This window comes from Leuresthes tenuis, unplaced genomic scaffold, assembly GCF_036924035.1.
Source record: "Leuresthes tenuis unplaced genomic scaffold, fLeuTen1.0.hap1 SCAF_18, whole genome shotgun sequence".
NCBI lineage: Eukaryota > Metazoa > Chordata > Actinopteri > Atheriniformes > Atherinopsidae > Leuresthes > Leuresthes tenuis.
The window spans coordinates 2,503,216-2,530,289 of NW_027325372.1; the positions used below are offsets into that span (position 1 = coordinate 2,503,216).

General features: G+C 42.7%; 2 protein-coding genes across 2 annotated transcripts; one reads left to right on the forward strand and one right to left on the reverse strand.

Annotated features, from left to right (window-relative positions):
• Positions 1-6,700: 6,700 nt before the first annotated feature.
• LOC140275424 (tripartite motif-containing protein 16-like) lies at positions 6,701-8,873 on the reverse strand. The gene has a single exon (XM_072370890.1). It carries the CDS (start codon positions 8,871-8,873, stop codon positions 7,209-7,211), a length of 1,665 nt encoding a protein of 554 aa, XP_072226991.1. The 3' UTR covers positions 6,701-7,208.
• Positions 8,874-18,149: 9,276 nt separating this feature from the next.
• Positions 18,150-24,498, forward strand: trhrb (thyrotropin-releasing hormone receptor b). Its single transcript, XM_072370968.1, has 2 exons — positions 18,150-19,358; positions 21,385-24,498. The coding sequence occupies exons 1-2, from the start codon at positions 18,576-18,578 to the stop codon at positions 21,805-21,807; spliced, it is 1,206 nt and encodes a 401-aa protein (XP_072227069.1). The 5' UTR covers positions 18,150-18,575; the 3' UTR covers positions 21,808-24,498.
• Positions 24,499-27,074: the final 2,576 nt, after the last annotated feature.

A 27,074-nucleotide genomic window follows, 5' to 3' on the forward strand; every position in this document is an offset into this window, starting at 1 on the left:
TGTGTCCACGGCCCACACTGTTTACACACTTCTGTCCTGCAGCACTGTACTTTGAATTGATCTTGAATTTTGAACAAGGCAAACCCTCAGAGTTTTCTGAGTGTGACACGCTGTCTGGAGACAGTACTTCACATGTGTTTTCTGTGGTTTTCGAACATCTGTGAGAGTTAAACATTTAATTTAGTGACACAAAAGTCAATTTTTTTAAATATTTCACGAGGAAGTGATGCTATAACTGAGCTAAAGTCTAATGTGTGTGTCAGTGTGGCAGCTGCTGCATGAACAAACGCATTATTTCCACTTCACTTTGTCAGATGAGAAGCAGCACGGCCGCGTAAAACTCCTTTCTATGTTGTTTTTCTCCTGAAATTATCACCAAGCTGGAGAAACTGTATTAAAAGGTGATTAATGGCTGCAGCTGAGGATGCAGATGTACATTCAGACGGCTTGAACGGTGCTGTTTACACTATCTCCGGGATATGTGAGTGTAGCTGGGCGGTGAGGACAGTTTTATGTTGAACTAAACTTTCAAAAGGAGAAGTCAAACTGCAGAATTTGACACCATCTCATCCAGCACCTGCAGCAGCGCGTGGAAGCCTCTTCAACAGCATGTTGTTGTAACGGTGACATGTTCGGCTGAGGTTTCACAGGCTTCTCTCCCTGCGGTAAACACAAATACTCATCTGACTAACTCTGACATTCACTGCAGAGAAATTACAAGGAAGCAGCGCGAGGCGTACTGAGACGGAAGCCTGTAAAGGTTCCGCTCCATCACAGTCAGAAGGAGGACCACCGCACTGTCCCCACGAGACACGCCGTTGTTTATGATCTCAAGTGATTTGTCATTTCCTCCAGAGACGCTCCAAACCAGCAGGCTTGTTTTATTTACGCCATCCGGTGAAGTGTGGCATTTCACTCTGATGGATCTGTTGTGAAGCCAGGGTGCAAACGCAGCTAAGAATAGCTGCCGGGAAGTCAGCAGCAGTAGATCTGAAAATGCCGGTCCAAGGTTAGGCCAGGACAGGGGGAAAGAGGCGCTCAGGGAGACGCGAGTGAGTCAGGCGGCCTTGCAGCGGGGCTGGGAGGATGACTCTGACTGGACCGAGCAGCGATGGCGGACACACGTGCGCGCGCATTTGGCTGCTGGCGAGTCTGTGTGCTGTGCTCACTTTTCAGTAAGAGCTGAGTCGAGCAGAGATTAAGAGCTGAGCTCCACTCTGCTCCCACTCAGCTTTATTAAAGGATATCTTGGATGAATAAGAAAATGAAAACAAGCGTTTTCTTTTTAATCGAGACTAAACTAAGGCTTCTCGTGTCTTCATCCAGCCGTCTGGTTGCATAAAAACAAAAATGAACTCATTCATCGACTGTCTGACACGTTCTGACAATGCAAATGAAGATTGTGTCTGAAGAGGACAGCTTTCACTCTGTTTCGTGCCAGACTTTCTGAGCAGATTTCTGACACATTTTCATTCTCCTCCAGTTTTGTAGAATTTAATCAAATCCCGTTTCAAACCCAGAGGAGTGTGAAATCAAACTGTAGGCAGCACTTTACAGTGAGTTATGATGAGCTCTCACATTTGAATCTGGATGAGGGCACAAATCAAGAACACAGGCGGGATGAAGAAGTCAGGAGTCCTAATAAAAAAGACGAGAAACAAGCCGCGCTGATTGAAACGAGCACGCGAGGAGGAGCTGGACAGCAACAAACCATCCACAGGAACAGAAGCAGCACAGAGTAATGAAGGAAGGAGACCAAGGAGAACAAACACTGAGGGAAATAACGACAAATGTGAGGCAGGCGGTAAACTAAGACCGAGGGTCGGGTCAAACTGATCCTTCATAGAAGAGTGAAATGACCCGGAAGCATCTGAGCAGCAGCCGAGGAAACAGCTTTCAAACAGCCTGTGTGGAGATGCTGCACGAGGAGCTCAGAAACCTTTAAGCCTGTGTGGAGATGCTGCACGAGGAGCTCAGAAACCTTTATTGTCAACCAGGTCCGTATCAGAATTACAGAAGGATGCATCAAGTCTGGAGAGATGTTTCAAGCCCGGATTCCCTAAAATCTCTCCTGACTGTGGGTCCTTCAAAGTGGTATTTGCTGTGAAAATCTTCACTGGTTCTCACATTAAAGCTGATGAAGGATCTCCTGATTCCTGCTGATCCTGGAAATGACCGTTTCTGAGCACCTCAGAACAGACTTCCTCATCTGTTGGTTTAGAAAACAGCAACAACATTTGATCTGTGAAACTAATCAAAGTCAGTGTAGCTCCAGAATAATTTTACATTTACAAAGTGATGAGATGTGAACAGAGTCTGTGATAAAGGAAGGTCTGCTGATCTCTCTGTTGGGCTCCATGAAGTGGAAGAGAAACAACAACATACAGACACATCAACACAAGCATCCAACTAATATTTAGAGCTCAGAGAAGTTTAGATTTTCATGTGGAGAAACATTTCTGTGAATAAAACTCATCATTAGCAGTGATTTCCTAACCCTAACCCTCTCTCATCAAGTAGAATCTGCCGGTTCTCTGAGACCTTGAGGATGTTGCATGTTCCCATCAACAGGATCATATGAAGGATGTTATTCCCTAAATGTCCTGATTTAGCCCAAGACTCCCCCACACAGCAGCTAGTTCTCAGACAACTTTGCACAGGTGGTAACCATCAGACACCTGAAAACCAAAGACAAAGGAAGGGAGCTCCATCGCTTCCTTTGTCGTCTCCTTTAGACCAGATCAGGAGCTGATTCTGTCACACATTTCCTTACAGCCACATCTTTATTTGTGCTGCTCGACTGTTTTCATCTCGTTTCCTACAAACTGCGACTCATGGATAAAGAGGACAGGAGGATGGGTGCAAGCAGCCTGAGACAAGAGCATCTTCTAAAAATGTTTCCTTTCTCAGTTGGACACTTTGATGGAAAAGTAATAGCCTATATTAGCTCTAATATGACTCACACACACATGCATATACTGTTTATATAATAGGTGAAGCATCTAAAGCAATTACTTTAGAGCACATATGTCAAAGTCCGGTCCTGGAGGGCCGCTGTCCTGCAGGTTTTAGATGCTTCAACACACCTGATTCAGATTAAAGGATCTCTTTGAAAGATTATTAAGTTCTGCAGCAGCCTGCTGATGAGGCATTGATCTGATTCAGGTGCATTGAAGCAGGGAAACATCTAAAACCTGCAGGGAAACGTCTAAAACCTGCAGGGAAACATCTAAAACCTGCAGGGAAACATCTAAAACCTGCAGGGAAACATCTAAAACCTGCAGGGAAACATCTAAAACCTGCCGGACAGCAGCCCTCCAGGACCGGAGTTTGACATCCCTGCTTTAGAGTAATTCTCAAACATCTGGAGTTTCAGGGCTGCAGATCCACATCACAGCTGAGTGTGTTTTCAGATCTGGTTGGAAATGATGTCTTTTCACTTCCTGAATTCACTGAATTCTGTTTGTCTTTTTCCTTTTTTTTTAACTGTTATTTACAGCCAAAATAAAGGATCAGTCTTCTTGTGAAATTTTATGTAACAACATCCTGCAAACGCTCGGTATGCAAATTTTATTTCTCCACTGAGACCATTTCGCTGTTTTCCTTCCTTCAGCTTTTTTGATGAGTTACACTCCTCCACTCGGTCACATCTGAACAAACTCAGCCCTCTGTTGTTGTTGTTGTTGTTGTTGTTGTTGTTGTTCTCGGGCTGCCCTGCCTGTTATCCTGCAGCAGTGAGACTCCACCTGTGTGTATAAAGATGATAACAGATAGCTGACTTATGAGCTGGAGTGTCACTTCCTGTTTTTAAAGTGAATATCTGGTCTGAGCTCCTTTATTCTCCAACTCAGCCTGAACCCTCTGAGACGAGCTTTCTGTCATTTCTTTAAGGAGTCTTCAGGAATAGTTCTCCAGGCTTCTTGAAGGACATCCCAAAGCTCTTCTTTGGATGTGGGCTGCCTTTTGTTCCGTTCTCTGTCAGATGATCCCACACTGCTTCAATAATGTTGAGGTCCGGGCTCTGGGGAGGATTCATCCCTCCATAAGACCTGTTGCCACTGATTTTCAGTCCACTTCTTGTGTCATTTGGCACAGCTCAGCCTTTTCTCCCTGTTTCCCTTCCTTAAGAACGGCTTCTTGACAGCCACCCTTCCATGGAGACCATTTCTGATGAGGCTTGGGCCAACAGTAGATGGATCAGCTGAAGGTCCAGATGCATCTCTCAGGTCCTGTCAGGTCACAGCTGGATTTTTTCCTCTTTCTTAAGGACATCACTTTCAGATCCTGTTCATCTGCTGTAGATAGTTTTTTAGGCCTGACACTTCTTCTTTTGTCCTCCACTTGTCCAGTTTCCTCAAATGTTTTAAGGACACACTGCACACCATGCTGAGATATGCCAAGTTTTCAGCTAATAGCTCTTTGGGAATCACCTTGTTGCTGCAGAAATCCTATTTTCTGTCTGTCAAACTGTGTTTTCTTTGCTGTTTTTCATAGATGCAGCTAAAGAAATGGGAACAAATGATGTGTCTTTGTGACAAAGTGCCTAAAGATCCAGTTTAAAATGGCTTCTTTGCTAAGTTGTCTGTTCTGTGTCGACACCACACTGGTTCATCCCTTGAGTTAGGAGCCTTTTGTCTGCCTGAATGGTTCAAAGGTCAGAGTTAAGTGGCTGAACAAAGAGAAAACACATTCCTCTGAAGATGCTCAGCTACATCTGAAACATATTTCCATCATTAAAGGAAAATTAAACTAAACATGTTTGCAGATATTTTCACATAGAAAATGAAGATTTTTAACAAATTTGATCTCTAATTTTGTTATTTTAACTTTATTTCATGTATCAATCCCCATTTTTTCTTATCTATGACTAAATTTGACTCAAAATTGACTCTTTAACCTGTCATTTAGTTTTTTCTCGATTTTAATGGTTTTATTTATTTTGAGATTTATTTTTCTTCTTAGTTGTGATTAAAAAATAGGTTTTTTTGACCAACTAAATGAGTGAAAAAGCATAAAAATGTCCAAAGAAAATCTTTGAAGAGCTTCAGAAAGCTGGAGAACTGCTACTAAAGACCGCTTTGCTTTACATTACATCTGAGCTCTGTTCCCAGAGCAGCTGTCAGACTCTGGCACCTTGAAAGTGAAATATGAAGAAATGAGGGATGGAAGAAGACTTATGAAGAAATGAGGGATGGATGAAGACTTCCTGCTTACAGAAAGAAAAAAACAGAACATTTTAGATCAAGTTTCTACCTGCAGGAGGCGCTATAGACGAGGATGAAGAGTGTAAAACATTCCCAGTGAGTCCTTCTTGTTCTTCCATCTGCCTTTTATTGTCTTCATGTTAAACATGTTAGTTTGTGGTGTTCCTGCTGTTTGTTCTCATCGGTTCTCGTGTTGTTTTTATCGGCTGAAGAAAATGTTTCTACGCTGTTGAAGAAGAAACGTCAGAACAACAGAGCTCACAGAATAATAACTAATCATCTGAAGCATGTGGATCAAATCTTTCTGAGTGAGAGACGGAGGAAAGAAAAATTCAAAGAAAACTGGACTCATTTCTCTGCGATGAAGCTGTTTTATTGAAGAAAGTCAAATATTATAATAATAATAATGGGAACAAATTATGTGTCTTTGTGACAGGCTGCTGGTAACAAAGTGCCTAAAGTAGGGGTGGGTGATATGATGACATTAAATCGTGAAGGATTGCAAGGAGAAGACGATCCGTAACGATCTGTCAAACTGCAGAGATCGCGGGATCGTCAGGGATACATTCTATAAACTGCAGTTCTATGCTGATGCAACGACGCACCGGACGTGTTACGTCATCAACCTGACCGACCAATCACAGCGAATTACGGGCAGTGACGCGCTTTCTTGCCCGCTTCCTTGTTTATGTGTGTAGCGGTAGCTGCGTGGAGAGCCGTGGCTGAAAGCCAAACCGAGGAGCTGGTTGCTAAAAAAAAATTCCACCTCCATTATATGGAATTGGTTTGAACAGAAACGGTTCGCACCCAACACGACAAACCTGTTCAATCACTTGAAAGCATCCCAAACAGTATGCTGAGAGCCAAACAGCAGGGGCCCAGCGGCAGCTAGCTAAAACCAAAACAGACAACATTAACACAGGCATTTGACAAAGACACTCCGTATGACAAAGTCAAGCAAGTGATAGAAAGGGGTAACAGAAGCAGTTACCTTTTATCTTGGAAATTATATGCTACCAGAAAAGTACCAGCTAGGAACATAGGTTATTTAGGAAAATACAGAATATGAATTTATAATGTCTAAGATCAAAGCCAATTATAACAGTAGAAAAGGAGCGGTTCATGTTTCAAGTAGTTGAGCCGCGGTACGAGCTGCCCAACCGAAAATACTTCTGCAACACTGTCTGTTTTCCACTTTTCAACTTAAGATTGTGATCAAATCGAAATCATGATTTTATTTTTAAAATATCGTGATATGATATTTTTTGACATATCGCCCACCCCTAGCCTAAAGATCCAGTTTAAAATGGCTTCTTTGCTAAGTTGTCTGTTCTGTGTCGACACAACACTGGTTCATCCCTTGAGTTAGGAGCCTTTTTTCTGCCTGAATGGTTCATAGGTCAGAGTTAACTGGCTTAAACCTCCAAAGGAGAAGCTGTCAGAAAGCCTGGAAAACGATTTGTCCACATGTTAATAAACCAAACGACAGAATCAACATGTTTTGGTCAGATTGTCTTTATTCAGTGAAACTCCACAGAAACATCTTCTGAAACACATACAGAGATTCATCCAGTTCATCTCCTGATATTTAACTTTCAAACTCCTCCTCAGATCTTTTCACCTGCTGGAGTCTCACCGGTTCTGCTGTTTTTGTTTTAGTTATGTTAAAATTTATATTTTTACATTTGATCTCTGAAACTAATCAAAGTCAGTGTAGCTACAGAATAATTTTACATTTACAAAGTGATGAGATGTGAACAGAGTCTGTGATAAAGGAAGGTCTGCTGAAGTCTCTGTTGGGCTCCATGAAGTGGAAGAGAAACAACAACATACAGACACATCAACACAAGCATCCAACTAATATTTAGAGCTCAGAGAAGTTTAGATTTTCATGTGGAGAAACATTTCTGTGAATAAAACTCCTCATTAGCAGTGATATCCTCCATGGCTGCACAAACACAGGAAAAAGCAGCAAATAAACAGCAAAGAGCTGACAGGATACCTTTATTCCACTTTACACAACTCTGCTGTGTCTCCATCAGAATAACACATCCAAAGTCCAGCATAGAGCGGCTGAGTGAATCTGGTCTGGACTCTGTGGAGCAGAGTCATGGTTCCAGAGACGCTGTAGAAGGACAGAATACCTGCTCTGTGATCCAGGTACACTCCGACTCTGGAGGACCGAGGACCTGAGATGGAGGTTTTTATCTTGTTGTACATAAATGAATAATTGTTTGGGTTACAATCTAATGCCCAAGATTTGTCATTATATCCAAATAAACCTAATGCTCTGCTGATGTTCTTGTATGCGACGGCTACAACAACTCCTCCCCCTCTCATCTCCACCTCCCAGTAACAACGTCCAGTCAGACTCTCTCTGCTCAGGACCTGAGAATATTCAGTGAATCTGTCTGGATGATCAGAATAAGACTGACGTTGTTCCATTAAAGTCACTTTTCTGTTCCAGTCTGACAGTAACAGCTTTCTGTTTGCTGTGTTTGGATCCAGTGTGATTTCACGTGAATATTTTAAGAAGTCAGCTCTGCTCTTTGGTTCAGGTTCTGACAGTAAAACATCCACTTCAGTGCCTCTCAGTGAGATGTTGGTCCATTCCTCTCTCAGGATGTCCTGCAGTTTCTCTCTGAGCTCTGACACAGCTGCTGTCACAGCCTCAAAGTGCCTCAGAGGACGGATCTTGATGCTGGATGAGGGTGTAGACTCCCTGAGTGCTGACACTGAGGGGCAGTTCTGTAGAAACTGGGTGTGATCCTCTGTGTCTGAGAGCTGCTGCAGCTCAGCATCTTTCCTCTTCAGCTCAGTGATCTCCTGCTCCAGCTTCTCCTGAGGCTCTTTGACTCGACTCACTTCAGTTTCCTGCTGGGATCTGATCTGCTGCTTCACCTCAGAGCTTCTTTTCTGGAGGAGACGGATCAGCTCAGTGAAGATCTTCTCACTGTGCTCCACTGTTTTATCAGCAGACTGATTGATGGCCTCCACCTGCTGCTGAAGCAGCTTCACATCTTTCTCTCGGTCCTGGACTCTCTGCTGGATTTGCTGCCGACTCCCCTCCAGCTCTCTCTGCCTCTCAGTCCTTTCTGCTGCAGCTGACACTGTGTCGTGGCCTTTATGTTCATCCAGAGAGCAGAGATAACAGATAGACTTCTGATCAGAGCGGCAGAACATCTTCTTCACCTCATCGTGAAGAGAGCAGATGTTCTCCTGGAGGTTCTTGGAGGGCTCCACCAGCTTGTGTTTCCTTAATGGAGGTGAATCATAATGAGGCTGAAGGTGATTCTCACAGTAAGAGGCCAGACAGGCTAAACAGGACTTGATGGCTTTCAGTTTTCTTCCAGAGCAGACATCACAGGCCACATCTTCAGGTCCAGCATAGCAGTGATCAGCAGGAGCAGCTTGGAGTCCAGTCTTCTTCAGCTGCTCCACTAAATCAGCTAACATGGTGTTTTTCCCCAGGACAGGCCTCGGTATGAATATCTGCCTGCACTGAGGACAGCTGTGGATTCCCTTCTGATCCTCTCCATCCCAGTGGGCTTTAATACAGTTCCTGCAGTAGCTGTGTCCACAGTGAAGAGTCACCGGATCCTTCAGCAGGTCCAAACAGATCGAACAAGAGAAGGTTTCTCGGTCCAGCTGAGCTCCTTTCTGCGCCATTTCTCCTCTCAGATCAGCGACTCAGTGAGTTTCACTTCCTCATAGCTGAAACTAATCTGAGCTCTTATCTAAATCATCAAATCATGTGTCAGAGAACAGAACCTGTTGGTTCACCAGGTGCTGGTTACACCCATCATCAGCCTGTAGATCTGAAGGGGAACAAGGAAATATGTGAGCTGCTGTGTGTCAGAGTTCAGTGGTTAACAAAGAAAAAACACATTCCTCTGAAAATGCTCAGGTACAAGGACTGAAGATGAGTGAAAAAGCAGAAAATATCCAAAGAAAAACTCTGAAAGAGCTTCAGAAAGCTGCAGAACTGTTGATCAGGACACTTTAAAGGTTACAGGAAAGTCTGGCTGCTTGGAAGGAAACAGGAATGAGGGTCAGACCAGCCCAATAAATGAAATAAGCTAACTCAGGCCATAACTCTTAGCTTATAGCTCTCTGGCAGCAGATACAGACTCAGTATATGTTGCAGTTATATCATACCTGCAGCAGAATATCATCAGGCCCTCTCTGATCGGAACGAACAGACACAGAGTATCATAATCTTTCCTCTCCTGCCACCTTCTGTGCTGTTTTGTCCAATCTAAATAGCATTTGTGAAGAATGTTTGTGAAGCAATTTGTGGGCTCAGGCAGCATCACGTCCTCGTTTCTCAGCTTAATCTGTTGCATTTCTGCAGATTTGTCTTCTTTGCTTCTCACTCGCCTCTTTCTCACATTAAAGCTGACAGAGCTAAAATTGTACCCCGTCAGTTTCCCTCAGTTCCCGTTCTTTCCTGCAGCAACAACTTTGCAGGAGTTTAGGGATTATTGCTCTGTACTTTATTGGTTTTACACATTCAGATAGTGTTTGTCCTCGGGGCTTTTGGAGGAGCTCTGTGAACTCTCAGAAATTAACACAGACAGGTTGTTTCTGGCTTTAAATCCTTTACAGAAAGCCTGTTTTCCTGGTGACAGAACCTAGGAAGAGAAGCTTAAAAGGCTGAGCTGAAATTACCCTGCAAGGCCCAGGAAGTGCACAGATGAACACTGACTGCACCGCTTCTGCATGCTCATCATCGCTTAAAACGGTAGATGAATCCAGCCTCTAGTTTTGTCGAGTTTGTCTGAATTTTCAGGACATCCTGTGGAATTCAATTCTCCTTCGTCTGCTTTGTGATGTTAGAGAGGAGAACCCAAACAAGCAGAGTTGATCTGAAAGAAAAACCACTGCCAAAGCAGAGCATCCAAAGGGGGAGAAGACACAGATGATGATCCATCAACAAGCAGCTGATTCATGCAGGTGAATAACGAGACATCAGGAGCAGGTGACAACGCAGAGAGCAGATGAGGGGAACTGAGGACATCTAGCGGCAAAGACCGGAAACACAGCGAACCGAAGAGAAAACGGGAGAAAAAGAGGCTCCTCAAAATAAAAACTAAAGAACTAAAGAACAGCAGCCGAACAAGAACCAAAGGACTCGAGATAAACCAGAACAAAAAAAAACATTAGAAACCAAAAGACAAACGAAGCTTCGATCCAAGAAACCAGTCCCAATCTAACCGGACGATGACGTCACAACACGGTACCAAAATCCAAAAGATAGGAAGTTAAAATTCAACCCAAAACGCATCGACCGAGACAGTTAAAATGGTGTGTTAAACTCGCTTTAATTTCCTGTTTCAGTCTTCATAAGATCCCCAGCTGGGGCCTTTCTGTGTGGAGGCTGCATGTTCTCTCCGGGTTCTCCGGCTTCCTCCCACCGTCCAAAAACATCTATGTCAGGTTAACTGGTGACTCTAAATCCTCCTCAGGAGTGAGTGTGGTTGTTTGTCTCGTTTGTCTCTGTGTGGCGGGTTAAGCGGGTATAGAAAATGGATGAGACGATAGAAATAAAAGGCGAGAAGACAAGATACATTAGACACAATTAAACTAAATGCAGTTTAAACAAATGGGTCCTAAGTTGTTCACATAGTCGGTCAGAGGACCTTTAAAGTCCTGTTGGAGCTAAAGCTCTTCAGTAAGTCGAACAAATAAATAGAGTCTGGTGCTATGGGACCTTCTGGAAGCTGCATGCGATGAAGTGCTCAGGTGAGTTAAAAGGAAACCACAGTAATCCAGAATAAACAGAAGCATGGACGATCATTTCCTGCCTGATTTTAATTGAAATGAGTTGGTAAAAACAGGAGCGAATTGAACTATTTACATGTTGATTCAGTCTTAAACTCCTGCCCATAGAAACCAGATTAGCTGCACGAACACATAGTTTCTGATGCATGAGAATATTAAGATTTTACTCCAGACTGAGCTGAATAATTGGTTGCAGCATCATTTGTTGATTTCTTCTTAATCTTTTTTTTTTTCTTCTGAGAAGCTGATAATGAAGAACTTAAAGAAGTTACTTCAGGACTACTTATGTAAAAAAAATATGTCAAGAGTTTCAATTTTAAACAAAGAGAAACGATCATTATTTCTAATGAAAATCCTGTTAGAATAACTTTCTTTAATAAGACATTTTTCTACCACTTCTTACAGAAATTATTACAGAAAATCAAGAGCAAAAAGCAGCTGGAGCAGAAACAATCCCCTCAGTGTTAAGCTGGAGAAAGTTGTCAGTAACCCAGTATTTTATGGATTGTTTGCAGCTCAGAAGGACAGATATCTCTGAGACCTCACCAGGCTCTAACAAAACATATAACTGAAGTCCATTCATGCAGTGGTAGGATGCACCTTTAAAAGTATGTATTAAATGACCCAGTGGAAGCATGTATAACACCAACAGCAGTGGGCCCAGAACACAACCTTGGGGAACACCTGAGACACGGGTTCAGATGATGATGTAAAACCAGCAACAGTTACTGCAGCCTGGTCTCATTTGGCATGTTATTACAGTGCTTTTATTTGTCATTTGACATCATGCCCTGTTCTTCTGGCCTAATCTAACCATTTTATGTGGTGTCCAGTACGATAAGAAGAGAGCCTCCATCATACTGTACCCTCACCCATGCTGAAAACTTGCTAAAAGCAGTGTGCTATTTATACACATCATCATGAGCACACGTTTAGTGAGAAAGACCTTCCAGAGAGATATAATGAGAACATATATGTATATATATATATATATATATATATATATATATATATATATATATATATATATACCAACCCAGTCTTTGACCCTGTCAAACATCACAGCAGCAGCAGAACAGAACAGTGCATCAACAGGTCATTAAAGACTAAGAAAGGTCATTTCTGAGGTGTTTAAAAAGTGTTTTTCACTCCTCTAAGACATCAATAACCTGTTTGGAACCGCTTTTTCTAAGACCTTCACCATGAAGGGTAACTTAACTTGGAAATAGGCTGCGATGCTGTGGCAGGAAAAGATTTAGAATAGAGTTGTAGTAAAATAGGAGAAAATCTTTCAGGCTGGGAAGATCAAGCTATTGGGGCCAAACTGGAAGGAATAACGTTAGCTCTGATGTTATTTATCCTGTTAATAAAGAAGGAAAGAAAACTTTAACTCTCCTCAACGGAGGAAGCTGGAACTGGAGGAGATGCAGGTGAGATAATGTTGTTGGGATCATGTCTGCTATCTGGGATAAGACTGGAAAATATTTGTCTCCGACGCCCTTAAACCATGTCATTAAAATCTATTAGAAGTGCCATTGTACCTTCTGTCTGCTGCTGCATGAATAGACCAACTATGACAGCTGAATGTTCTTCTTTTCGTGAATATTTGATCTCATCTTTGAATTTGCAGCTGCTTTAAAAATAAAAAAAACCCAGTAATATTTCTGAGGTGTTTAAAAAGTGTTTTTCACTCCTCTAAGACATCAATAACCTGTTTGTCTCATGAAAAGGCAGAATTATTGGACACCAGTCATTTGGCATTAAATAAAAATCCTGGGAAGATTCATCCTAATATTCTCACTTTCTGTGTTTTCATGACTGGTGTCATCATGACAGTGACGTGGTCATAAAAGTCACCTGTAGCTCCGTCGGGCCCCAGATCAGCAGCTCAATGCGTCTTTGTATTTAAAGAGAAACACTTCATCCTTTAGATGGCAGCAAAACTCTTTTCCTTCTTCCTTTTACCCTCCGACACCAGCTGCTGGGATGAAATAATGCAATCAGGTGAAGATGTTTCCACTCAAGCATCGTTATGTGAGAAATATTTCTTAATTACACACAGAGTGGACGCGGTAGAGATTAACCTTTATAAATGAGCATTTTTCAGCAGTTTTCACATCACAGAAATAGTTCCAATTAGAATTAAACTCTCAGTTAGAATCAATTCAAATGCAAAAACAACTTTAATATTTGCACAATGCAGCAAACGAACCAGCAGCCGAATAAACGCCGCAGATTATATCTTCTAAATAAAAGACCCGGAGGAACAATAGACCTCAAACACACTCCTCCTTCGCCTCTGGGAGATGAAGGGACTCGTGTGGGAAAGGGGGCGTCATCGTTATGCAACTCCCTGCGTCCACCTGTTGCTGAGGACGGACGCCTGGCAGCTTCAGAGCACGATGGCGCGAATAAAGCGCGAGTTGGCACCATCGCCGCCATTCTCAGCCTGGAGATAACTCACAGTTGGTGTGGAGGAGAGTTTCCCACCTCCGCAGTGTGGTGCAGAGATCTGCAGATTCCCATGTTGTTGGACGGCGTGACATTTATTACAGGTCGCTGCAGCTCTTTCTGTTCATTTCAGGTTGGCTTTACAACGGAAAACAAGCTTTTATTCCTCTTTGCGCTTTAATATGGAGGCAGTTAAGCGCATCGGCTGCTCGGTCAGTGAACACATGCTGAGATGTACAGGGTAGCAGTCTGCAAGCTGTTGGGTTCCTCAGCCAGGAAAGCTGAAGCTCTGCATGTATGTTTTAGATTAGATTATGAGCTTTAATCCACCAGAAAGTGTGAGCTGCAGCCCAAAATGTGTCTTTGAAGTCAAACTCTACCTAAATCTCTTCATAAATCATAAGATAATTTGATTAAATATCACATAATGCGATCATCAAAGGAAACACGTGGTTTTTCCAGTCCCCTACAGGCCAGGCCTGATGAAACTTCACCCTAAAGTCAATGATGAAATGGGCCTCGATGTTCTACTGGGGAACAAATCTGATCTTGAACATGAAAAACTCCCAGTTTTTACTAGCAGGAGGCTCAATGTAGCAAAAAGAGATATTTCTGACACTGAAAAGGGAATTTTAACACAGTTCATGCGTGTTTTCCATCATATCATCAAGGTGGAGAAGAAGGAAAAGCAGGAAGATTCAGAATTAAAGGTCCTGAACGTCGTCATTGATCTAACCACCTCAGAGAGCGCGAATGATCTAATCCAACGTGTCGTCACATCATTTCCAGCCTCTGGAGTGTTTTCATCATCTCAGAACATCTGGCAGGACCCAAAACCCGGTCCACTGGCCAAAGTTACCCAGCACCGCCGGGTGTTTATGAGCCTGGAGACTGGAGGAGGGCAGGAAGCTCCGCCCACACTGAAAGTGACATCACAGACACAAAGCCTGAAGATGTAGGCGGGACCTTTGGCTGATTGTTTGTCTCCAGATGTGCTTCATCATCCATGATTTACTTTTGTTAAACAATGTTGGTGCAAATTAGTTTGTAGATCCTACAATCCTGATGCATGTTTCCAGCTGACGGTGATGCAGATGTGGGGATGCTGACATAGTGATGCAGATGTGGGGATGCAGATGTGGTGATGCAGACGTGGGGATGCAGATGTGGTGATGCAGATGTGAGGATGCAGACGTGGGGATGCAGATGTGAGGAGGCAGATGTAGTGATGCAGGTGTGGGGATGCAGATGTGAGGATGTAAATGTAGGGATCCCCAGATGCAGAAGTTCCAGCTGAAGTTACCTGATGGAGTTCTTTTGCATTTTTCTGGTCATTTTACATAATTTTATCCATCTTATTAATGTTTTAGGCTTAAGACTTTTTCATGTTTAACTGCCTGGTTTTTGTAAATTAAATAAATTTATTCTTTATTCATCCCAAAGGAGAATCATTAAATCATTTTTAATGAAATGCTTGTTTTAATGTGTTCTTTTTGTCTTTTTTCAACTCTTTTATAGTTAATTATCTGTGGTACCGTGGTATATTATATATCAAAACGTAGGTATTTTAGTTCTCTTTCACCCAATGTGACTGTCATTGAGCTGGGCCTCACAGATTTCTCACCATGCACACGGTTTAGAATCACCAGCTAACCTAACATGCATGTTTTTGGTCTGTGGCGGGAAGCCGTGGTGCCCAGAGGGAACCACACATGCATGGTGTTAGGGCCCCGGCTGAGTTTACATCCCTTTGTAGCTGTTTTGTGTCTCTTTGTGGCAATTCTGATCCTTAAATTTGTTCACTTTGTGTCTCAGGTAATTTTGCACCTCATCATACTCATTTTATGTATAATCTGCTTGTTTTTTATCTATTTGTAGCAGTTGTGTGGTTTTTTTTTTGTATCTCATATTGTTCATTATGTATTTTTCATTCAGTTTTTTTAATCTTTGCAGTCATTTTACATCTTCTCTGCAGCTCACTTTGATTTTTGTCTCTTTCCAGGACAGATTTGGTAAGACGAGGGGCCCTGAATCACTCCGCCAAGGACACCTCTGTGACTATAACAAAGAGATGCATTGACATGCCCTGTGAATTACAATATTACTGGGTTTTTTTTATTTTTAAAGCAGCTGCAAATTCAAAGATGAGATCAAATATTCATGAAAAGAAGAACATTCAGCTGTCATAGTTGGTCTATTCATGCAGAAGCAGACTGAAGGTACAATGGCACTTCTAATAGATTTTAATGACATGGTTAAGGGCGTCGGAGCCAAATATTTTCCAGTCTTATCCCAGATAGCAGACATGATCCCAACAACATAATCTCACCTCCATCTCCTCCAGTTCCAGCTTCCTCTGTTGAGGAGAGTTAAAGTTTTCTTTCCTTCTTTATTAACAGGATAAATAACATCAGAGCTAACGTTATTCCTTCCAATTTGGCCCCAATAGCTTGATCTTCCCAGCCTGAGAGATTTTCTCCCATTTTACTACAACTCTATTCTAAATCTTTTCCTGCCACAGCATCACAGCCTATTTCCAAGTTAAGTTACCCTTCATGGTGAAAGTCTTAGAAAAAGCGGTTCCAAACAGGTTATTGATGTCTTAGAGGAGTGAAAAACACTTTTTAAACACCTAAAAAACGACCTTTCTTAGAGTCTTTAATGACCTGTTGATGCACTGTTCTGTTCTGCTGCTGCTGTGATGTTTGACAGGGTCAAAGACTGGGTTGGTATATATATATATATATATATATATATGTTCTCATTACATCTCTCTGGAAGGTCTTTCTCACTAAACGTGTGCTCATGATGATGTGTATAAATAGCACACTGCTTTTAGCAAGTTTTCAGCATGGGTGAGGGTACAGTATGATGGAGGCTCTCTTCTTATCGTGCTGCACACCACATAAAATGCTTAGATTAGGCCAGAAGAACAGGGCATGATGTCAAATGACAAGTAAAAGCATTGTGATAACATGCCAAATGACTGGTGTCCACTAATTCTGCCTTTTCATGAGACCAGGCTGCAGTAACTGTTGCTGGTTTTACATCATCATCTGAACTCGTGTCTCAGGTGTTCCCCAAGGTTGTGTTCTGGGCCCACTGCTGTTGGTGTTATACATGCTTCCACTGGGTCATTTAATACATACTTTTAAAGGTGCATCCTACCACTGCATGAATGGACTTCAGTTATATGTTTTGTTAGAGCCTGGTGAGGTCTCAGAGATATCTGTCCTTCTGAGCTGCAAACAATCCATAAAATACTGGGTTACTGACAACTTTCTCCAGCTTAACACCGAGGGGATTGTTTCTGCTCCAGCTGCTTTTTGCTCTTGATTTTCTGTAATAATTTCTGTTAGAAGTGGAAGAAAATGTCTTATTAAAGAAAGTTATTCCAACAGGATTTTCATTAGAAATAATGATTGTTTCTCTTTGTTTAAAATTTAAACTCTTGACATATTTTTTTTACATAAGTAGTCCTGAAGCAACTTCTTTAAGTTCTTCATTATCAGCTTCTCAGAAGAAGAAAAAAAGATTAAGAAGAATAAATAAATCAACAAATGATGCTGCAACCAAATATTCAGCTCAGTCTGGAGTAAAATCTTAATATTCTCATGCATCAGAAACTATGTTCGTGCAGCTAATCTGGTTTCTATGGGCAGGAGTTTAAGACTGAATCAACATGTAAATAGTTCAATTCGCTCCTGATTTTACCAACTCATTTCAATTAAAATCAGGCAGGAAATGATCGTCCATGCTTCTGTTTATTCTGGATTACTGTGGTTTCCTTTTAACTCACCTGAGCACTACATCGCATGCAGCTTCCAGAAGGTCCCATAACACCAGACTCTATTTATTTGTTCGACTTACTGAAGAGCTTTAGCTCCAACAGGACTTTAAAGGTCCTCTGACCGACTATGTGAACACCTTTAAGGGGCAGCTTAGGACCCATTTGTTTAAACTGCATTTAGTTTAATTGTGTCTAATGTATCTTGTCTTCTGGCCTTTTATTTCTATCGTCTCATCCATTTTCTATACCCGCTTAACCCGCCACACAGAGACAAACGAGACAAACAACCACACTCACTCCTGAGGAGGATTTAGAGTCACCAGTTAACCTAACATGCATGTTTTTGGACGGTGGGAGGAAGCCGGAGAGAACATGCAGACTCCACACAGAAAGGCCCCAGCTGGGAGTTAAACCTGAACCCTCCGCTGTGAGGTGACGGTGCTCACCACCGTGCAGCCCTATATTGTCTCATTTCATGTCCATCTTTTCGACTAAATCAGTTTTATTCTTGATGAATCAACGGAACTTTGCACAGGAATGAAAAGAAAAACATTTATTTGAATAATTCAACACTGTTCTGGAGGGTTAAGGCAGCACTGATGGAAACTTCAGATGTCAGACTGATGCCAGAATTTCACACATCGGAAGCCAATGAGAAATACAGCAGTAAAAATCCTGGAATAATACATGACACCGACAAAGGTGTTCAGGATACTGGCTGCTCCAAAACATGTGCTAAATTCCTAAAGGAAAAACTGTCCAATCCGCCGCCGGGAGCTGCCTGCACCGAACCGCGGACAGATACTGATTAGCTCCATTTCACAGTGACTGCTGCTCATTCTATTTTGCACCGGCTGCGTGCACGTCACAGCCTGTTGAGCTGAGCTGATTTCTGAAGCCCATTTGTGAGTAATATTAAACGTGCGCATGTATTTTGGCGTTGGAGCAGCTGCTTGTGTTGATGGGGGAGGTCCGGTTCGTAAAATGTGATGATGGGCTAATCTCCTCGCGTGCGTAAGCGAGCTAGAGCCAGGAGGGCGGCTCAAAAGCAGCCCGCCATCTGTGAGGCAGACACAGTTTGTTCCGGCAGGGAAGACGCAGCTCATCCCTCTTTACGCGCTGCACGTCCGCGGATTTACGCCCGAGTCCGAGCAGCTCAGCTGTCGCTGTGGGGTCGTTTAACGTCAGAAATTCGACTTCTTTCAATTTCACTCTTATCTAAGATCAGTGCACACATTTCCGGTCGCGAGAAGCTGGGAGATTGCTCGCTTCTGTCGCGCGTAAAGCGGGTCTGGTGCGTCGGGACCGCTTTGCGCTGAGTTTATATATTTAGCTGATCAAAGAAGATGGAGAACTTCACATCACCTCCGGAGCAGAACCAGACTTTGGGCACTTGGGTGGACTACAGCATCCACTACAAAGTGATAAGCAGCGTGCTGCTTCTTATGATTTGTGCGTTAGGAATCGTTGGCAACGTTATGGTCATCCTGGTGGTGCTCACCACCAAACACATGAGGACTCCCACCAACTGCTACCTGGTCAGTTTGGCTGTGGCGGATCTGATGGTTCTGACGGCGGCCGGTCTGCCAGCTGTCATCGAAAGCATCTTTGTAAGATGGGTGTTTGGCCACTACGGGTGCCTCTGCATCACCTACTTTCAGTACCTCGGGATCAACGCCTCCTCCTGCTCCATCACCGCCTTCACTATAGAGCGATACATCGCCATCTGCCACCCGATTAAAGCCCAGTTTCTGTGCACTTTGTCCAGAGCAAAGAAGATCATCTTGTTCGTTTGGGCTTTCACTTCCATTTACTGCGTCATGTGGTTCTACCTGTCAGACATCCAGGAGCAGGTGTACGACAACATCACCATCATCACCTGCGGCTACAGAGTTACGCGCCAGCTTTATCTGCCCATCTATTTCTTCGACTTCGGCGTCTTCTTCGTGCTGCCGCTGCTGCTCTCTGCGGTTCTGTACGGACTCATTGCCAGAATCCTCTTCCTCAACCCGCTGCCCTCCGACCCAAAAGACAAGAAGAAGAACGGACTGAACAACCACAACGCCAACAAGCGCACCAGCTGCAAAAACTCCCGCCACTCCAGCTCCACCGCGACGTCCCGCAGACAGGTGAGCGAACCCGGGGATAAGTTCCTGCTGATGTGGTTCAAATTCTGCTGCAGTCCAGTCACACTGCGCCTGGAAATGTTGCTTATCCTCATACAAAAGGAAAAGGAAGCCAATAGGAGCTTAAAGCATGCAAACAAATAAGAAAAAGCAAATATTTTATCAACTAAAATGACTACAATTATATGATGGATGAAAGTAAAACACTCAGAGAGGTTGTTTGCGTAATTTTCCTGGAAATACTTCAGTGTTTTACCTGAAAAGATATTTGAACTAGTGGCCAAAAGTCTTTCAGAACATAAAAAAGAAGGAAAATCCAGTAAAAATGTCAGAAAAAAAGCATTTTTAACATGTTCAGTTTTCTGAAATCTCATGATTAGACCACAAAACACAACAAAACTTTGAGAAAACAACTCATTTTCTCATTTTCTATTTTGTTTTTGTGTCTCCAGAAGCGTTTTTTCTGTGTTTGTTGCTGTGCTTTGAACCTCGGAGCCTCTGGTATAAATTATTCTTTCATCAAACCAGTTGGACGAATAAACCAGCTTAAAAATGTTTAAGCAAACCAAACAGAAATGTGGCTTGATGAAAGAATTAGAAATAATTCTCCTCTCTCTCTAGTTAAAAATAAAACTGTATTAATGAGTATCGTATGAAATATTCTGATTAGCAGCACGAATTCGTCACATTTATACAAACTCCTGGAATAATTCATTCAAGTTACAGAAATAGGTGAAATGATGCTGCAACCAAATATTCGGCTCAGTCTCTGGGAGAATTGTTATATTCATAAAAACTATGTATTTGTTCGGTCCAGCGGGACTTTTACCGTAACGTTTGCTTTTTGTTCAGCACATTTTGTTTTTTCGGGGGCAGAAATCAGCAGCCAGTAATCCAGGAAACAGATATTTTGATGCATTATTACAGGGTCAGTTGTATTACTTTAACCGTGTCATCTTTAATAAGTAACCCTAATGAGTCACTTTATAACACCTAACCGTCATAACCAGGTAGCAAAAACAACATTTAACAGTAAAGTTACTAAAACAGCAAATGCAAAGTGAACATTTTAAGTTAACTGAGGACACGAGAGCTCAGGATGGAAGATGGAAGACTTGTCCACCACTTCCATCCCCTCCAGCCTCCAAATGCTGAACTTATTAAAAGAGACGCGACTCTTTGGGGTTTTTATCCTGTTCAGTAACATAAAAAACAGCAGGAATGTGTCTATGGACACGAGTTATTAGATTAAATTTACGTTACAATCCGTCTGCAAACAGCTGAAGAGGAATTCTGCGTCCCTTTACTGTCAAACTGGAGCTTTATCATCTTTCTTGCAATCAACTCTCCTGAACAGTCCTCTCCCAGACTTCACCTTGACCTCGTCTCTTTCTGTTGAAGCTGCTGTTTCTTAATTACCTCGTAAACTGAGCCCACAGCTACTTTGGATCGGTGGGCATCAGTTATTTTCACTTTCAGAGTGCCTGGCAGCTGATTAGAGGAGCTCTTGGCTGCTGATTGTTGGAATGAGGTTTGAGGAGGAGTTAGAACTTATATCACTCTGTCTTTCCTAATTATGGCACTTGCACTTGGAAAATGTCCCAAACAAAAACGGTTCTCTAATTTATCTGAAAATACTGAAATAGAATATCTAATTTGATCTTGTAGAATCATCCCTCTTAAGTATTTATTTAACAAAATGTTCCAAATGTGATTTCTGCCACTTAAATACTCATTAATTCTTTAACGAATGAACTCTTAGCTCCTAACTTTGGTTAAATTTCTCTGTGGTGAGCCACCAGAGACTGTTGAAATGTGGGTGAATTGGCCTTTTAACAGGCACGGCTGCCTCTTTCTGGAGGTTTATCATGAAATTACTTTGGAAAACAAACATTTCCACCCTTCAGTGGTATCGTGGCTCGTACAGTTTGTTCTTATTTGCTCGTTCAGGTCAGTGATATTGATTCAGCTGATGCTGTTCCCACTGAGAGTTTTATCACAGCAGCAGGTCTGGCTTTTCTCCTCGTAGGTGACCAAGATGCTGGCAGTGGTGGTGATCCTCTTCGCCGTGCTCTGGATGCCGTACCGCACTCTGGTGGTGGTAAACTCCTTCCTGCGCCACGCCTATCTGGACAACTGGTTCCTGCTTTTCTGCAGGATCTGCATCTACCTCAACAGCGCCATCAACCCGGTCATCTACAACGCCATGTCTCAGAAGTTTCGTGCCGCTTTCCGCAAGATCTGCCGCTGCAGGGGGAAGGGCTCGGATAAACCGGCTGCCTACAGCGTGGCCCTCACCTACAGCGCTGTCAAGGACACTTCGCTGGTGGAGAGCACAGATCATTTCACAACGGAGCTGGAGGAGCTGACGGTCACCGATGAACTGCTGTCGGATCAGAAGATGTTTTCAGACCCCTGTGGGTACGGGAAGGTAAACTTTAGTGACGCCTGAGATCGGTTTGAGGCCAGAGAGATGATTCTGAAGGTCAGTCAGGGATGAAAGACCCTAAAAGTGTTGCTTAATGGAGTCTCTAAAGTGGGAATATTGTTTCCTGAGTGCCTGCTGACCTTTTGAAAGCTGGGCTGCAGCAGCGAGAGATGTAGACACAGATCACAGCCAGTGATGCGTACTGACGAGCTCTGGCTGATGATCCCGGACATCGTAAAGCCACAAACACCAACAGTAAAGCACTCTCATCACGCAGCTGTTGGCACATCTTAAACCTGCCCACATTGCGTAAGGTGTCTGAGTCAACAACACATGACTGTGAATAAAAACACCTTTCCCACATTAAACACAGACCAGAACAGACTCATTTAAGGTGGAGGATTCTGAGGGATCCAGAACCCCGTGAGGCGGTGCATCCATTATTACCTGAACAAAGGATACCAAAGACACAAGAGAAGTGGTGAAAAGAGTCACTTCAAGTGTGGAATTCATTCATCCGGGATGGGTCATTTTCTCCTGCGGGATGAGAGGAAAGGTGAGCAGCTTAAGTGCATGTTCCCCTGCTCCCCCCCATGCTTTCAGGGCAGGTAGTTCATGGAAAAGTGAGTCACCTGTGAACCTGACCTTGAGCCCAGCCTTTAAAAATCCGAGCCGGCTGAGCTGTGAGCGATTGAACGTGCTCCTCTGATGCTCCTCTGAGGTTTTCTCCAGGACCAGCGTTCACAGAGAACGTTGTAACCTGGATTTAAAAAGGTGCCATGATGAAATTTGTTATGTGTTCATTTACTGTGCATGCATGCAAAGACGTTTACAAGATGCCAACAAAGGCTTAAATTACAGGCTTAAAGTAAACTTTACTACTAATAACTCACCGTATTTCATCAAACTATTAACTAATGACGTTTGGATCACATTTAGGAGGCAGAAACGGGCCGAGTTCAAATCCTGTGCCTTGCACTGATGTTTCAACTGAACTTATCCTTGAAATCTTAGGATTCAGCCGCTGTTTTGTTGCTTTTTAACACCATGGAAATATTTCCGTGGACACAGTCCTGTGTACATTTAATCCTGAGTCCTGCTGCGGGGCACGAAAGGCAAAAACAGAAGCCACGTTCATCAGCGCTGCACGTTTTTCCATGACAGAGGCTGCAATGTACACGTGCATTATTTGATGTATAAATCCATGCATATGAATAGTCCTCCTTTAATCCCACTCATTAAGCACATTCACCAGATAAAATTAATTATTGTGTTAGTCTGACCAAAAGCAGCCTTTTAAAATGCATCTAAACATGTTGGTCTGACTGAAATCATGCAAATAATCTTTAAAAAGCTCAATAAATCATCCAAATGATGTGGTTGAGGTTCAGATAACATTAAAGCAGACTCAAACGAGCAAACGATCCGTTTCTTTGTAGAAAATGACGAATCAAAAACACCACAATCTGCAGAATGTAAGACTGAGACACTCTGTGACGAAGCCATGTCTCACAACCAGACTCTCTTTGATCAGGGCGAATGATTCGGCTGAGGTGAAACAGAAATGACTCGGGTCTGCAGCACCTCCTTTTAACACAAAGCCAGCTTTACATGGACAGAGACGTTCATCACGCTGCGTTTGGCTGCTTTCTAAAACATAATCATAGAAACCTAAAAGGTCGAATGAGCCGATAATCTGAACCATCTGTGTCTAAAACCCTCATTACAAAGTTAAATAGAAGTTAATCAGAAGAACTAATGAATAGAAACACACCTCAGTACTATTTTAGTGCATTTGTCCATGATGTTTTTTTCTGTTTCAGCCCCTTAAACCAGATGAATGTGGGAAGTTAACATGTTGTGTGGTCTGTGTTATGCATCTGGCCTTTTGTGCTCACAGTGCAGCCTAATTAGTCCTCTTATGAGCTCTTTAAAGTATTATTATTGATCAGCTTCCTGCAGTTTTCTTCAGTTACAGTAATCTGGTTGATTTGGTGTTGGAGTTTACATTCAGACGCAGGATTTAAGGGAGTGATCAATACAAAATGGCGATCTTCTCAAGTGTATCTGGCAGCTGCTCATTAGAAATCTCACCGGCCTCGGCTGAAACTGGTCGTTCTGACTTATCAAACAATGTAAAGAGGCCGTAACTCACAATTTAATTTAAGATCTGTTTCCAAACACAGAGGTGTTTAAAAGTAGAATAAACATTTCAAATTTACATTTTGTAATGCTGTTGCAGACACTGCAGAAGTGCTGTTCTGTTGTAAGATGTAAGAGATAAACTTCATGGTTTATAAAATCTGTCACAGTTGGTCATTTTAGCGCTAACTGGACCAGCTGGAGTTATGTTAGTCTGACTCAGGATGAAATTCAAAGAATACTGATAAAGTGGTGGATGTGGATGCCAAAGTGAGTCCAAGGATTTCTTTTCGGAATTGAAAATTACCGAAATGAGAAAAATGACGTAGCTGATTTAAGCTAACATAAGGTTACAGTGCTAACAGCAGGAGTCCGTGCTAACATAAGGGGTCAGAGCTAACATAAGGAGTCAGTGCTAACATCAGGGGTCAGTGCTAACATCAGGGGTCAGTGCTAAAATAAGGAGTCAGTGCTAAAATAAGGGGTCAGTGCTAACATAAGGAGTCAGTGCTAACATAAGGGGTCAGTGCTAACATAAGGAGTCAGTGCTAACATAAGGAGTCAGTGCTAACATCAGGGGTCAGCGCTAACATAAGGAGTCAGAGCTAACATAAGGAGTCAGTGCTAACATAAGGGGTCAGTGCTAACATAAGGAGTCAGTGCTAACATCAGGGGTTAGTGCTAACATAAGGGGTCAGTGCTAAAATAAGGAGTCAGAGCTAACATAAGGAGTCAGTGCTAATATAAGGAGTTAGTACTAACATAAGGGTCATTGCTAACATCAGGGGTCAGTGCTAACATAAGGAGTCAGTGTTAACATCAGGGGCCAGTGCTAAAATAAGGAGTTAGTGCTAACATAAGGGGTCAGTGCTAACATAAGGAGTCAGAGCTAACATAAGGAGTCAGTGCTAACATCAGGGGCCAGTGCTAAAATAAGGAGTTAGTGCTAACATAAGGGGTCAGTGCTAAAATAAGGAGTTAGTGCTAACATCAGTGGTCAGTGCTAACATAAGCAGTCAGTGCTAACATAAGGGGTCAGTGCTAACATCAGGGGTCCGTGCTAAAATAAGGGGTCAGTGCTAACATCAGGGGTCCGTGCTAAAATAAGGGGTCAGTGCTAACATCAGGGGTCAGTGCTAACATAAGGGGTCATTGCTAACATAAGGGGTCAGTGCTAACATAAGGGGTCAGTGCTAACATAAGGGGTCAGTGCTAAAATAAGGAGTCAGTGCTAACATCAGGGGTCAGTGCTAACATAAGGGGTCAGTGCTAAGATACGGAGTTAGTGCTAACATCAGGGGTCAGTGCTAAAATAAGGGGTCAGTGCTAACATAAGCGGTCAGTGCTAACATCAGGGGTCCGTGCTAACATCAGGGGTTAGTGCTAACATAAGGGGTCAGTGCTAACATCAGGGGTTAGTGCTAAGATACGGAGTTAGTGCTAACATCAGGGGTCCGTGCTAAAATAAGGGGTCAGTGCTAACATCAGGGGTCATTGCTAACATCAGGGGTCAGTGCTAACATCAGGGGTCAGTGCTAACATCAGGGGTCAGTGCTAACATAAGGGGTCACTGCTAACATCAGGGGTCAGTGCTAACATAAGGAGTCAGTGCTAACATAAGGGGTCAGTGCTAACATCAGGGGGTCAGTGCTAACATAAGGACTCAGTGCTAACATCAGGGGTCAGTGCTAACATCAGGGGTCAGTGCTAACATCAGGGGTCAGTGCTAACATCAGGGGTCATTGCTAACATCAGGGGTCAGTGCTAACATCAGGGGTCAGTGCTAACATAAGGGGTCAGCGCTAACATCAAACATTCTACTCATAGTCCCAACACATAAAACAATGTGCACGTGTGAAATGAGAAACTATTTCTGATTCTCAAGCACATTTTCACCAGCTCAACAGTTAGCAAAACATTCAAGAAGTTTAAATTCCCTTCAGTTTTATTCATAAAGCACCAAATCTTTATCTCAAGGCACCTGAACAATTCAGTCTAATTAAAGCCAGTTAATCCAATCCAATGATTCACTCAACTTTTAACAGCAAGTGCTTGTTAAAAATGGTTCAGACTGTTTTATTGCATCTGGACTTTAACCTTGAAGAGTCAACTTCATCCTCAATTTTTAATGCTTTCATTTTATCTGACACAGAAAAATAGAAGTTTTGAGATATAAAATCTATTTTACAGGAGTCTTCGACCCAAGAAAGCTCCCAGAAAGACAAATAAACCCCTAAAGGCCCATAAAATCTCAGAAGTGGTCATCGTCAATCATTGCAGATGACCCTGCCTCCAAATTTGAATTTTCTTAATGAAACCCGGTCAGACTCAGCTGGTTCTGCAGCTGAATTAAAAGAGCTGCACACTTAAAGTGAGAAAAAGACTTCCTCCACTCATTGTTTGTACTGAACAGTGTTTGTGTGACACAGGCCCAGCAGGGCTTCCTTACCGTGGCTCAGAGACTCTTTTATAGCAGTTAAACCCGAATAAAACTAGATCCTGATCCTTTTACTTGTCGCATGCTGCATCCACTGCAGTGAATGGACCGTAATAATGATTCACTGCGTCAGTTTGAACTCCATAAAGAACATCAGAACAGTTTCAGTCTTTTGTTTTGGCTGCAGCAGGGACTGCAGACCTCAGCTTGTACAGTTGGTGTTGTGTCAGAAAGGCATTTGCAGACTGTGGTGACGTAGTTTAGCTGCAGCTCTGCAGTATCAGTGCGGCGGCGTTTGTGCTTTCAAGCTGAAACTAAGTGAATTCAGTGTTCTGTTGTGTTTTGGATCATGTGACGTGTTGGTTTAAAGGTCTATGGCTTCGCTCGTGTTGCTTTTCGTTGTGGAAGCCGTCAGTGAGCTGCTGATTGGACGGTTTCCTGTGGATGTGCCACAGTGGAGGTATCCACTCACGCCTGAGCCGTTTATTAAACCGAATCGCTTCATATCGGCAGATTAATGCATTCATGTGAGTACAGTATGTTCTGTGCATATTTAAAGTGACTTTTAAAGTGATCTGTACTCGTTCTTCTACTTATTACAGCTTCACAGTTTATTATTTGTGATGCACAACTTGCTCTTGTGTTGTTGTGATCCTGTGATGAATATCTACAAATTCATTTGTACATTTTGTCTTTATGTTTGTAATAAAGT